Source organism: Sinohyriopsis cumingii, chromosome 13 (genome assembly GCF_028554795.1).
Source record: "Sinohyriopsis cumingii isolate HCF-2022 chromosome 13, ASM2855479v2, whole genome shotgun sequence".
Classification (NCBI taxonomy): Eukaryota; Metazoa; Mollusca; class Bivalvia; order Unionida; family Unionidae; genus Sinohyriopsis; species Sinohyriopsis cumingii.
This window is the reverse complement of record NC_142973.1, coordinates 3,881,154-3,896,196: the sequence shown is the minus strand read 5'-3', so window position 1 is coordinate 3,896,196 and position 15,043 is coordinate 3,881,154. Positions and strand designations below refer to the sequence as shown.

Genomic DNA, 15,043 nt, shown 5'->3' with positions numbered 1-15,043 from the left:
TAATAAAAACAATAATGATATTCCTTTTCTTTTAATCAGGGCTTGGTATGGATACAAAACCTGATTCTGGTACATTAGGACTGTTTAATGGAGATGAGATGCTGTTTTCAACCAGTGACTGGTCTGTAATAACCCTCATGAAGCTTGTCTGGCGTTATGGCTTGGACATCATAAATATCAAAAATTGGGTGCAAGAAAAAGTTTTGAAGCCTATGCAAAAATAAGTAGCTTACTGGAATAATAGTTAAACATTTTGAGCTTTTTGTAGAACTAGGAAGATAATGTTTATTTCTGTAACTTTTTAGTTTGTTAAAAAGCTGCTAAAAGACTTCTATGATGAAATTGATGCTGTTTTAAAAATCTTGTTATCAGTTCTCCTCCTTAGCAGAAAATCATGTCAGTGTGGGGTTTCACCAGAAGACTAATTATGTTGTTTAGTTTGGCTTATATAAAAGTTTTTCTGATCTGCTATCAAATAAGGCTGCCTCAGTGGGTGTATTGAAAAGATTACTGATAGTCCTTCTAGATGGAAAGTCATGTCTTTTTGGGTTTTCACCAGAAGACTTCATATAATATCTGGTTGGTATTAAATGAAAATTGGTGCTGATGTGACATCCAGTATGGTCACCATGGTAACCAACTTGAAAATCTTATTATTGCTACTCTTAAATGGAATGTCATATTGACATGGGGTTTTCACCAGAAGACTTATTAGAAGTGGTTCTGATGGTATTAATCTGACCATAAGTATGGTTTTGAGAATGAACTTCTTGTGAATGGATAGTCATATCAATATACGTTTTCACCAGAATCTTCCAATGACTTCTTTTTGTGTCTGGTTCATACTAAATGAAAATGTTTTTGTTCTGATGACCACCATGACAGTCATCTTGAAAATCTTGTTATTGCAACTCCTTCTAAATGGATGGTCATGTCAAAATGATGTTTTCACCAAAAGACTTTGTATGGCAGATATCTAGTTAGTATTAAATGAAAGTAGTGCTGATCTGCAATCCACTATGGTCACTATGACGGCCATTTTGAAACTCTTGTCTAATTTAGCTGTCATTGTGGCCAGCTTGAAAATCTTGTTATCACTACTTAACGAGAATGAATGGTCATATCATCATGGGGTTTTCACTGAATGGCAGCTTATGTTTTGTTGATCTTAAATTCAAATGATGCTGATTTGTTATTCAATATGTGACCATCATGAAAATCTAGTTTTAGCTATTCTTCTTAAAGGTAAAGCCATTTTGACATGGGTATTTTATCAGGTGCATTTTTATGGTGTCTTATTGGTCCTAAATGAAAATGACTAACCCTCAACATGGTTACCATAGTGATTATTTGGAAAATATTGTTATCTCTGCATCCAAATGGATGGCTCTAATAACATCTAGTTTTTACCAATATACTTCAGATGATATCTAGTTGGTCCTTAACGAAAATGGTGCCAGTCATCATGGCTATTATGAAAATCTTGTCTCTATTACCTCAGAATTGATGGTTATTGTGATATGACTTTTAATAATATCCACTTTATCCTAAATGAAAAAAATGCCAATCTGATAGCCAGGATGTCCACTTTATCCTAAACGAAAACGATAGCAATCTGATAGCCAGGATGTCCACCGCTGCATCTAATTTGAAAATCCTGTTATCTCTGAAGAATATCAAATGGTTTCAACTATCAGCAGTTCAAAAGAAGAAATGGTCTTGTCTAGAATTACTGGAAATTCTTTTTGCCCAGTAGAGCAACAGTCTCTTCAGGGGACTCTTGTTTAAAGTTATAGCCGTGAGCGACATAGATTTGTAACAAGCAGGACAAATTATCTCAATCATTGTTACATTTAACTCTAGTTGTCACCATTATTCTTATCTACTGGCTGTTATTCTTTCAAAGTGAACTCTTTATCTTGTTGGCATTAAAAGATAACCAGATACATGCTTTCAAGTGTCCCTTTATCCTTTCTTTTTTGATTTTGCCCTCTTCTTTTCCCTCCATTTCTTCAAATAAGACCTTCTGTCCCAACCATTCTAAAATTTTGGAGACCTTCCTTTATCCATATTATATGTATTAACCATCATGAAGTGGTTCTTTCTTTTTGGTACTTTATGCAGTTTTAAGAGAACATCTAGTTTTCTTATCTTATGAATTTGTCTTGGCAGCCTGGTCCATCTGTTTGTTGTACTTTGTGAGTGGTAGAGACAGCATGTCAACCTTGCCTGAACTGCAGTTTCAGATGAAAGTTGGTTGCTGCAGTATGGAACCTGTTCAGTTCAGTTCATTGTTTCCTGGAGGAGCAGGTATTTTAGTCTACTTCTTTGTAGAGATATGGTGGTTAAACAGCAAGTGGTAGGTCATATGATTCTGCCCCACATTCTGTTTGATTTTTCCTTTTTTTCAGTACTTCAAACAATCAAAAACATAGCCCTATTTGATCCATGTTTTTTTTTTCTCCAGAAAAAGTGCTTAAAAACGTTTTTCAGGATCTTTAGGTTACATTCATATCCCTTTCTGATCTGAGTTGAATAACTAAGACTCTCTAAAAGAATCTCTATGCTACTTCTCAAATTGTTAGTTTTTGGTGGACAAATGTTGGCTTAGATTTGCAAGGAATGGAGTCTTACAACATGGTAGATCTTGAAAATAACACTAATTTTTTATTTCAACAACCAATGAAATCACTGCACATTTAATTTTTAATGTTATTCCTACAACTTTGTAATGTCTTATATATATCTATATTTTTCTTTTGTAACTCCTGCTATATGATTTTATTTAATTTTTGTAATTTTTATTAATGGCTGTAAATTGTACTGATTATCATAGATTTTGCCTGCATGACTAGGGTCTGTTTTAGGGATATTAAAGAACACAGAATTGCATAGGATCTATAAATAGATACTTGTGTACATATTGACAGTTACTAATAATAGAATTGTTAGTAAAGATGGTTGCCTTTTTTCCATTGGACAGATCGGTTGGGTGGTATATTAGAAGAATTAAGTTAATCCTTATTGGATGAGTTAGGTCACCTGAATAGGTATTATGAAAAATTAGAATGAGTATGATCTGTCACATGGAGGTTTTATGTTTTTCTTAGATAATATTTGAGAGAAAAAAACATTTTTTTAGGCTTTAAGTGGAAATAGAGTATGCTCAATTTTTGGACTTAAAATATTATTTTGGAACTATCATGAATTATTTAAAGGAGTTCTGGACAACGCCATTTTGACAACGTCAAGATTCTTGGCAGACCATTACATTTCTGGTTTTTTAAATTTATACCAAACTTTTCATTCTTTTGGACTTCACTAGAACTTTATCAGGATTATTTGGGATTTACTTCATGATACTATAAGTTCCTCTCAAATTACATTGATAACTAATTTATTTCTTTAGTTTCATAAAACTTGTTGGTTTTGCTTCTTTCTGTTACTTAGTTTATATGACCACTGTGGTAACCTAGTGGTTAGAGCATCCATCTTGGATGATGTTCACTGGTTGGAACCCAGGCAGAGTTATATCAAAGACTTATAAAAGTGGTCCTAATAGTTGCCTCGTTTGGTGCACGGCATTAAGAGATTAGTGTTAGGACTGGTCAGCCTGGTGTCAGGATAATGTGACTGAGTGGAACATCATTATTGACTGTGTACCTTAAAAAGCCAAAGGGTATTAATAAATAGTTTTCATTTTACAGAATTTAATAAAATGAAAGGGAAAAAAACACAACAAAAACACAATCTCTCACTAAGTTTGTGCGCTGTAATGGAAAGTTTTCCACAACTGGCCACTGCGCATTTGTACATTTTGAACCAACGTTTGTATGAAGCCCGGATGTAGCAGTGGTTTAAATTGGAATCATTTGCTTCGACATGTCTGGATGCTGATTCCAACTTAGGTGGCTACATGACGAAAAATATCAAGTTTGGATTATGAGATAGTTTTCAGAGAGCTTTTCAAAATACAAATTCTGCCAGAAGGTTATTGATTTGCATGCAACGGGAGAGAGTGCTCCATGGTCACATGCTGTGGGAAAAACCCCAAGCTTGTGTAATGGCACTTAATACAGGCAAAACAAGAATCCTTCAGCATGAAATCATTTGTGATGAAAGAGGTATGTCTGTGAACACAGAGATTCAAGTTTTAAAATAACAACTGAAATTAATGAAGTAAAGCTATTTATTTGAATATTTATCTCTGAACAAGCATACCGTGATACAGCATTATGGAACAGATAAGAATGGTTTAGTAAACAACTGATTGAAAAAAGTGAAACTTTGACACCGTTTATATTTAATAATGAAAAATCCTATTTTAGAGCAGATGTATCCAAAAGAAAATATCTGTGATCTCTGGAAAATTGTACAAAACAGTCATAAAGATCAATTTCCCAACTTACTCAGGCTGACAAAGCTAGCTATGTATATGCCCTTTCAGAAAAGCACAGAACAATATTCATTTACAGATAAGGATCAGAGTTAAGAGATTAATGTATATACAACTAGCGGTGACATCTTTTAAAGACTATTATTTCACTAGAGCTCTAACAGAGTGGAGCAGAAAGAAGGAGAGACAGATATGGAAATGTTAGGTAAATATAGCACTATCAATGTTTCCTCCTTCCCTGCCTTTTTTGTATACCTTCCCCCTTATTTCCGTGACAGAGGGAGAGGTCCTTGCTTTAGATAAAATCCTGGCAGTGTATCTCTTAAATTGTACATGAAGATATTTAACCAGTGATGGAAGGTGCCAATGGAATAAATAAAATTAGCACAGAATGATTGAGGAGGCAGATTACAAACCACTCAAGCTTACCACCTTGTGTACATTTTTATACAAAAATTTGTAATAGGACTGATTATTGTCAATAGTTTTCATTCTTCTCTAACAAAAACAATATAACTGTGGCTACAGCATCTTCGGGAAGTATAATTTGACAGATTCATCCTCATTCCTATGCCCAGATTTGTTCTATACAAGATTTGATTTGCATGAGGAAATTGCATTATTTCTTCAGTTTTGAAGATAACATTATAACATCTTCCAAGTTTAAATTAGACATGAATTTGGTAATAAGATGTTTTTAAAGTATTAATGCAGTGAAAAACAAAGGGCCTGGTGGTGAAAGCATTAATGCAGTGAAAAACAAAGGGCCTGGTGGTGAAAGCATTAATGCAGTGAAAAACAAAGGGCCTGGTGGTGAAAGCATTAATGCAGTGAAAAACAAAGGGCCTGGTGGTGAAAGTATTAATGCAGTGAAAAACAAAGGGCCTGGTGGTGAAAGCATTAATGCAGTGAAAAACAAAGGGCCTGGTGGTGAAAGTGAGCTAAATTGAACCAGCCTTATATGGACTAAAAACGTTGAATAAAACTCACTGACAGCCAACAGGTAGATTGCTTGAAAGTAGATTTATAAAAACGTTGAATAAAACTCACTGACATCCAACAGGTAGTGTGCTTGAACGTAGATGTATAAAAACATTGAATAAAACTCACTGACATCCAACAGGTAGTCTGTTTGAAAGTAGATTTATAAAAACGTTGAATAAAACTCACTGACATCCAACAGGTAGTGTGCTTGAAAGTAGATTTATAAAAACGTTGAATAAAACTCACTGACAGCCAACAGGTAGTGTGCTTGAAAGTAGATTTATAAAAACATTGAATAAAACTCACTGACAGCCAACAGGTAGTGTGCTTGAAAGTAGATTTATAAAAACGTTGAATAAAACTCACTGACAGCCAACAGGTAGTGTGCTTGAAAGTAGATTTATAAAAACGTTGAATAAAACTCACTGACATCCAACAGGTAGTGTGCTTGAAAGTAGATTTATAAAAACGTTGAATAAAACTCACTGACATCCAACAGGTAGTGTGCTTGAAAGTAGATTTATAAAAACGTTGAATAAAACTCACTGACATCCAACAGGTAGTGTGCTTGAAAGTAGATTTATAAAAACGTTGAATAAAACTCACTGACAGCCAACAGGTAGTGTGCTTGAAAGTAGATTTATAAAAACATTGAATAAAACTCACTGACATCCAACAGGTAGTCTGTTTGAAAGTAGATTTATAAAAACGTTGAATAAAACTCACTGACATCCAACAGGTAGTCTGTTTGAAAGTAGATTTATAAAAACGTTGAATAAAACTCACTGACATCCAACAGGTAGTGTGCTTGAAAGTAGATTTATAAAAACGTTGAATAAAACTCACTGACAGCCAACAGGTAGTGTGCTTGAAAGTAGATTTATAAAAACGTTGAATAAAACTCACTGACAGCCAACAGGTAGTGTGCTTGAAAGTAGATTTATAAAAACGTTGAATAAAACTCACTGACATCCAACAGGTAGTGTGCTTGAAAGTAGATTTATAAAAACGTTGAATAAAACTCACTGACATCCAACAGGTAGTGTGCTTGAAAGTAGATTTATAAAAACGTTGAATAAAACTCACTGACATCCAACAGGTAGTGTGCTTGAAAGTAGATTTATAAAAACGTTGAATAAAACTCACTGACAGCCAACAGGTAGTGTGCTTGAAAGTAGATTTATAAAAACATTGAATAAAACTCACTGACATCCAACAGGTAGTCTGTTTGAAAGTAGATTTATAAAAACGTTGAATAAAACTCACTGACATCCAACAGGTAGTCTGTTTGAAAGTAGATTTATAAAAACGTTGAATAAAACTCACTGACATCCAACAGGTAGTGTGCTTGAAAGTAGATTTATAAAAACGTTGAATAAAACTCACTGACAGCCAACAGGTAGTGTGCTTGAAAGTAGATTTATAAAAACGTTGAATAAAACTCACTGACATCCAACAGGTAGTGTGCTTGAAAGTAGATTTATAAAAACGTTGAATAAAACTCACTGACATCCAACAGGTAGTGTGCTTGAAAGTAGATTTATAAAAACGTTGAATAAAACTCACTGACATCCAACAGGTAGTCTGTTTGAAAGTAGATTTATAAAAACGTTGAATAAAACTCACTGACATCCAACAGGTAGTCTGTTTGAAAGTAGATTTATAAAAACGTTGAATAAAACTCACTGACATCCAACAGGTAGTCTGTTTGAAAGTAGATTTATAAAAACGTTGAATAAAACTCACTGACATCCAACAGGTAGTCTGTTTGAAAGTAGATTTATAAAAACGTTGAATAAAACTCACTGACAGCCAACAGGTAGTGTGCTTGAAAGTAGATTTATAAAAACGTTGAATAAAACTCACTGACAGCCAACAGGTAGTGTGCTTGAAAGTAGATTTATAAAAACGTTGAATAAAACTCACTGACAGCCAACAGGTAGTGTGCTTGAAAGTAGATTTATAAAAACGTTGAATAAAACTCACTGACAGCCAACAGGTAGTGTGCTTGAAAGTAGATTTATAAAAACGTTGAATAAAACTCACTGACAGCCAACAGGTAGTGTGCTTGAAAGTAGTTTTATCTTGTCATCAATGAGAATTGCATATAAATATATGATAACTCGATGTCTGTCTATAAACTGCATATTGGAAATAGAATCCCTTACCAGTATGTCAACAAGAAAAGGGCACCACCTACCTTCAAAAAATGGAAAGATGATCACATTCATATGTGTATCGATATGCATTATATCACAGGCTGTGTATCGTGAATTGATCGATACATGGCATGTGTATTGTTCCACCCTTAATGACAAGACATGCTTTTTCTTTTTTTTCTACAGATTGTATCAGATACAGGCAGATGGTCATGCTTTTTCAACTGTAGAAGATCTTCTCAGTGCAATGGATGAAACTCTAGTCAGTTGGACTAAGAAATCCATCAGGACCTTGTTGAAGGAGGAAGGGTTCTCTGACAAATTCATTGATGAACTTGTGATGGGAGGCTTGAGGATGAACTATGGACAAACCACTGACGTGCATGGACTTGTTGGTAAGATGCAATTAAATATAGGATGGAAATGATTAGTAAATTTGGCTTGACCAGTGTGGGTTTGTGAGAAAGCTTGCCAGTAACTTCACGTGGGCTGGTGGTTCTTCCCTGTGTCTTTCAGGTTCTTCCACCACCAAACATCAGGCTGCCTTGTATAGCGTATCATGTGCTGAAAAAGGCATTAAACCAGACAAAACAAACAGACCACAAGTATAAAGTCAAGTAATTGCAACAGTATAGCAAAAGTTATTACTGCTGTAAATGGCTATAGTGTTAAGATTTGTAAAAGTAGAAGCATTTGAGCTGGCTGCCAGCATCTTATGAGAAGGTGGAATGCAATGCATCTGGAAAGTTTTCTTAGCCACCTTGAGACCCAGTCAGAACTAGCTTTTGCATACAGGTGGCTGCTAAGTACAAGTAAAACCTCATAAAGGACACCCAAGGAATTGCAAAAATGTGTCCTTTATAGACATGTAAAGAGTAAATTTTGAGGAACATCACTTCAGACCCCTTTTCAACAATGTTCTTTTTGAACAGGTGTCCATATAATCTATAGGAGCTTTCATGAAAATAATAAGAAAGTATGAACTAAATTTATTTCCTAACTCACTGCAACCAAAAGAATCAGTATTTATGTGTCAGAACCAATTCAAATTTCAGCCTCAAATTCTCACATCTGATTTTGAGATGCTTCAGTGTACTTTGAGTGTACTTCAGTGTACTTTGTATAACAGATTTTTACCTTATTCTGTAAGAATTTAGTTGTTTTTTATGTACAGTTTTATAGATCTTTTTTAAATAATTTAATGTTTATTTTTCCTGTTGTCATGTGTAATTGTTTTCATTGTTTTGGTAGGTTTTATATTCCTAAACTTGATGAACTTTATACCATTAAATATTTGGGAAGTTATCCTTTTGCCAGCACTATACAGCCAGGATTTTGCATTGTACTATTGAACCATATACATACATGTATAAATAAAAATATATTTTAAGTATAACAATATTTTACTGGGCTGGGATCTTGCTGTTTTTGAAACGGTTTCTAAAATGCAGACATTCTTTATGCAGATTATTCTACAACTGTGCCACAGCTGTTTTTACTTATTATAACAGTTATGCATCTTAAAATGAAACTAATCTGCTGATCATGACACCAGCATGGAAAGAATAACAGAAATAGAAAACAACATAATTTTGCACAATTATAATTCATTGTTTGCCTCAGGGCCCTTTGCCTTTCCCAATACACTATCATTAGAACATGACAATACATAATTCACCAATGCTGATATGCTTTCATATTTCCTGCTACCCTGTACAATTAATCTGTTAAATAAATATCGTCTCACCTGATTCAAAGCCCAGTCTCAAATGACACTATATCTTACCTCTTGTGCATGCAGTTAAGGTAATCTAGGATAATTACTCATTAGGTTGTGAAGCCCAATTACTGCTGCATGATCTTTGATGCTTGTTTTGTTTTGGCCCTGACAGAGTCTTGTTATAAGCCTGCAATAATAGAGTTTGCTGTTAGTGTGTTAGGTATATATTTTAGTCAAACATTTGACACATATTACTATTTAAGTTAAGCAGATTCTTAATACTCATTCTGAAAAATGGACACTGCAACCCAGTCACATTATCCTGACACCAGGCTGACCAGTCCTAACACTAGCCTCTTAATGCTGAGCGCCAAGGTTGTACAAGCTGTTAGTACCATTTTTATATCGTGGATCGAACCCATGACCTCCCACATTTGAGGTAAATGCTCTAACCACTAGGCCACCGGATCGGTTCACTTGATTAGTATTTTAGGTAGATTTTGCATCTTATTAACAGCCATTAAAAAAATTATGCTACAGTGAATGCTCATTTATGAATAAGTTTTTATGATCCAGTGAATCATCATGTATTCAGAGTAAACTGTGTCTGAACTTTTAATGTATTACAATTATTTTGAAAGCATTATTGTATTTTGGAGATATTGTGTAAGTTTAGTGCAATGGTGCCTATAATTCATATCAAAGGGATGTATTTCATTTAGTGCAAGTCAAAAGCATCAATGTACATGTAGCGATGCCATGATGTAAACATGTTCACTAGATGCAAGCATTGAACCAAACACTATTGTTGTTCATTCTTGTCATACTTAAAGCATAATTTTAACGAGTTAGGTATTTGTATTTTCAAGGCAAAATAAAATTTAACTACTGGTACATTGATTCAATATTTAAAAGCAATAATGCTTGAACAAACAATAAGAAATTGAAGAAAAAAAGGATAAGATACTGTTATAAATGCTTACAGCAACCTGCTAATGCTCAACTCTTGTCATTGATCAAATTAAACATATTTGAATTTGTTAGATATAGTAAGGAAACAGGAAAATATAATATATTTATTAACTTTTAAAACAAATTATATCAATTTATCATTTCCATGTATCCACTCATGATGATAGTCCTTTAATATTCATGGTTGATTTTTCTTTTTTTTAATAATGATCCATGGTCGATTTTTCTTTTTTTTTATATGGAAAAGGCCGTTACAATTGAGAAAATACATTGATCAATTAGTAGTGTCCCCAAGACTTAATAGTACATGAAAAAATTGCTTGAATATGGTGTCTCAACATTTACATGTCATAAAAAATCTTTTTTGAAAATAATTTTAGGATGTCCCATGACTTATAGTGTCCCAAGATTTGCAGTCATTGTGGTAATTAGGAGAGAGGTGGAGAAAGTGAGATGCAATGAGATAAAGTTACATTCGATTCTTTCAAAGAGAGTACAGCAATGACAATATATAATTTGTCATACAGAGTGCACTAGCCGATTAAGGACTTATTATGGTCTGATCATAGGCATTAAGTAGTTGAAATCTATGCTGTTGGGTTTAACGTTACAATTGAGAAAATACATTGATCAATTAGTAGTGTCCCCAAGACTTAATAGTACATGAAAAAATTGCTTGAATATGGTGTCTCAACATTTACATGTCATAAAAAATCTTTTTTGAAAATAATTTTAGGATGTCCCATGACTTATAGTGTCCCAAGATTTACAGTCATTGTGGTAATTAGGAGAGAGGTGGAGAAAGTGAGATGCAATGAGATAAAGTTACATTCGATTCTTTCAAAGAGAGTACAGCAATGACAATATATAATTTGTCATACAGAGTGCACTAGCCGATTAAGGACTTATTATGGTCTGATCATAGGCATTAAGTAGTTGAAATCTATGCTGTTGGGTTTAACGCCATTATTCAGCACATGATAGGCTATACAAGGCGGCTAGTATTAATGGTGGAGGAAGAACCTGGGAAAACCCCGAAAAGAACCACCGACCCACAAGAAGCTACTGGCAAGCTTTCTCACATACCCACATTGGCTGAATCCGAGACTCAAACCGGCACAGACAGAGGTGAGATGGCAGTGATCCATAACAGAGAGTGCTTTAGACCACTCTGCCACTCTGTGCCCCTTGAAATCTATGTAAGAACATGTCTTGTACAACCCTGAAAAATCTGGAATTTGAGGGATAGCCTTGAAAACTCTTTAAATTTGTATTTAAAAAAAAGTTAGTTTTTAAATTCAGATGTCTCTCATATCTGTTAGAAAACTGAATAAAATATCCTTTTTTCAATTCAAAATTTTGGTTATTTTCATATTCACGAACCACCGTTAAATTTTATAATATTAGGTGAATCAAGCAACATGTGACACAATTAGTTACCAGGTGGAGTAGATTATCTTTTATGTAAGCATGTGTTTATTTGTAATGTGTTTTTCTTATACATTTGTACCAGTTTATGCTGTGATAAAGAAAGTATTGTAGAGAAAGTTCAAATTCAATAAGTAAAACATCCTCTTTGAAAAATCTGAGAATCATTGAAAACTACCTTGGGCCTGTACAAACCATAATGTTACTCTCAATCAGTGATCAGTAGTAACTTAGTAGATAATAAATCACCAACTGGCACAGGCATGATTAGAATCCATATACTTCTGTTCACAGTTTTGACAATCTGGACACCTGATTATATGGAGTAAATCTTTGTCTGGATCCAGATGATTGATGTGTTATTCCAAATCTAAATGTTCAATATACTTCATAGTTTTAATGTCAATATTTCAACGTAACAGATGTGACATGAAGATGTAATGCATATTTTATTTAATACTTCAGGTGCTGTATCAATGGCTGGCATTGAACCAGGGCTGTGGAATGTTATCGGAGGCAACCAAAAGGTACCAGAAGGCCTTTTGGAAAAATCAAAGGCCAATTTAATACATGGAGTGGTTCGCACCGTGACTCTACTTTCAGATGATACACCAATGTACACCATTCACTACACCACATCTTCGGATCAAGAAAAGCCAGAGATGAAAGAGTATGACATCATTGTCCTTGCCACTCCAATTTACAAGGGAATTGCAAATATCGAGTTCAGTAATTTTCAAAAGGAAATCAAACCCATAGATTATGATTTCCATTTAACAGTTGCAACATTCATAGAAGGACAACCAAATGCCACATTCTTTGGATATGATAATGTTAATAATCTACCACATACTATACTTACAGTTAATGACAAGCTATTCTTTAATTCTTTTTCAAAACAAAAACCTGTTGAACCTCATAAAGAAGAGTTAAAAAATGATAAAGTTGTTTATAAACTTTTTTCAAACAGAGTTCCAACAGAGGATGAAATTAATCATATTTGCCCAAAACAGAATGATTTACGAATGATAAATTGGATGGCATACCCTAACTATCCCTCATCCATTAATTTACCATCATTTATATTGAATGAACGGCTTTATCATATTAATGGGATAGAAATGGCAGCTTCTGCCATCGAAATGAGTATAGTAAGTGCTAAAAATGTGGAATTGCTGGCATATTATCATTGGAATGGACAGTATGATAAAATAGATGAATTGTCTGCGGAATCTGAAAGGGAATCAAGAACCGAAAAAACAGAATTGTAAATTAGCTTGTAGCACTGAAAGATTACCACATGAATTATTCACAGAACCGTTAATGATAAAGAGTTCTTTACTCTGTCAGTTGTTTTCACTGTGTATTTTTGATCAGGTTTCTTTACTGAGGTACCAAAATAGGTACATGTATATTTGACTCTTTTTTTTTATGGTGGGGAAAAGAGTTTTTATGATTTTTCCTCATTTAGTCATTTTACTCGCCATTCTTGGTTATCAGTAGACTGCATGTAGAGAACCGATTGTCATTTACTCATTAGTAAGTGCATATTGATGTAGTGAAGAGAATGCTTGCTACATTACCATTTCTTTATAAATTTAAGGTTTATTGGTTAAAAGGAAAACATTGTAATACATCTAACTATTTGAATCCATCACCTGTATTGACACTGTAATACATCTAACCATTTGAATCCATGACCTGTATTGACACTGTAGTGCATCTAACCATTTGAATCCATGACCTGCATTGACATTGTAATACATCTAACCATTTGAATCCATGACCTGTATTGACATTGTAATGCATCTAACCATTTGAATCCATGACCTGTATTGACATTGTAATACATCTAACCATTTGAATCCATGACCTGTATTGACATTGTAATACATCTAACCATTTGAATCCATGACCTGTATTGACACTGTAGTGCATCTAACCATTTGAATCCATGACCTGCATTGACATTGTAATACATCTAACCATTTGAATCCATGACCTGTATTGACATTGTAATACATCTAACCATTTGAATCCATGACCTGTATTGACATTGTAATACATCTAACCATTTGAATCCATGACCTGTAATGACAGAAGCTGGCATGGACATTAGAGAGCAGTTTAGATGATTGTGGGGGCATTTTCCACTTAAAATAGTTACTTTTTCAGTCTAAAAATGAAGAAATGAACCATCCCTTATAAACTTAAAACACCTTAGGAAAAAACTGGACTGAATGATATGCCATTTAAGATGTGAGGTAATGAGTTCTGTGACTAAGATCAAAGGCTTCCATTTACCTCTTCAAAAAAGCTGTCATTTTCATATTCAGCTTATAAACAAAGTGCTATTTGATCAGTTTGAAAGTTAGAAAAGTGAAGTTTAATTTCCACAGGTGGTTTGGAGTTTATGGATCACTAAAAATCTTTTTGTTGAAATATTTTAAAACTTGATTTTGTTTTTAGGCTTTACAAACTTTTTTGAATAAAGAATACAGTATAGTTGATGGGCATTTTTTACAGGCATTTGGATACTAATTGTATTTCACAAGTTCAGGAAAATGACACTGAAATCTCATATGTGATTATATATATATAGACTATACATAAAATGGACCCAAAAAAAAGTACTGGATGTACAGTAGCTGATGTGTCACAGATGACCTATTGAATATTAACTCATTAGAGAATAGTCACAGATGACCTATTGACTATTAACTCATTAGAGAATAGTCACAGATGACCTATTGACTATTAACTCATTAGAGAATAGTCACAGATGACCTATTGAATATTAACTCATTAGAGAATAGTCACAGATGACCTATTGACTATTAACTCATTAGAGAATAGTCACAGATGACCTATTGAATATTAACTCATTAGAGAATAGTCACAGATGACCTATTGACTATTAACTCATTAGAGAATAGTCACAGATGACCTATTGAATATTAACTCATTAGAGAATAGTCACAGATGACCTATTGACTATTAACTCATTAGAGAATAGTCACAGATGACCTATTGAATATTAACTCATTAGAGAATAGTCACAGATGACCTATTGACTATTAACTCTTATTAGCATATCAGCTCCTTTAATATCAAAGATGTTCTTATTAAAACATTTTTAAACATATTTCATTGGCACTGTTTTGAAATTCAATCAAAATTATACAGATTGTGTCCATATTTATCATGATGTATTGTAAAATTGGGTAATTCTGGTCAGAAACAGGATTTAAATTTTGGCTAATTATATTTTAGCAGATCTTGATAACATTTAAAGCCCCATATATACTACCTTATCAGCAGGCTGCACAGATCAATGATCTGCCAGCACATGTGGTAAGTGTCTATGTTATTTGCAGATGGATA

General features: G+C 33.7%; 1 protein-coding gene across 1 annotated transcript in view; it reads left to right on the top strand.

The window, feature by feature from the left end:
• Positions 1-13,464, top strand: part of LOC149784861 (prenylcysteine oxidase 1-like) — a 42,396-nt gene extending 28,932 nt beyond the window's left edge. Inside the window, 4 exon segments of the mRNA XM_089978435.1 lie at positions 40-208; positions 3,563-3,574; positions 7,726-7,934; positions 12,125-13,464. Coding sequence (XP_089834561.1) covers positions 40-208; positions 3,563-3,574; positions 7,726-7,934; positions 12,125-12,930 — 1,196 coding nt within the window. The 3' untranslated portion in view covers positions 12,931-13,464.
• Positions 13,465-15,043: the final 1,579 nt, after the last annotated feature.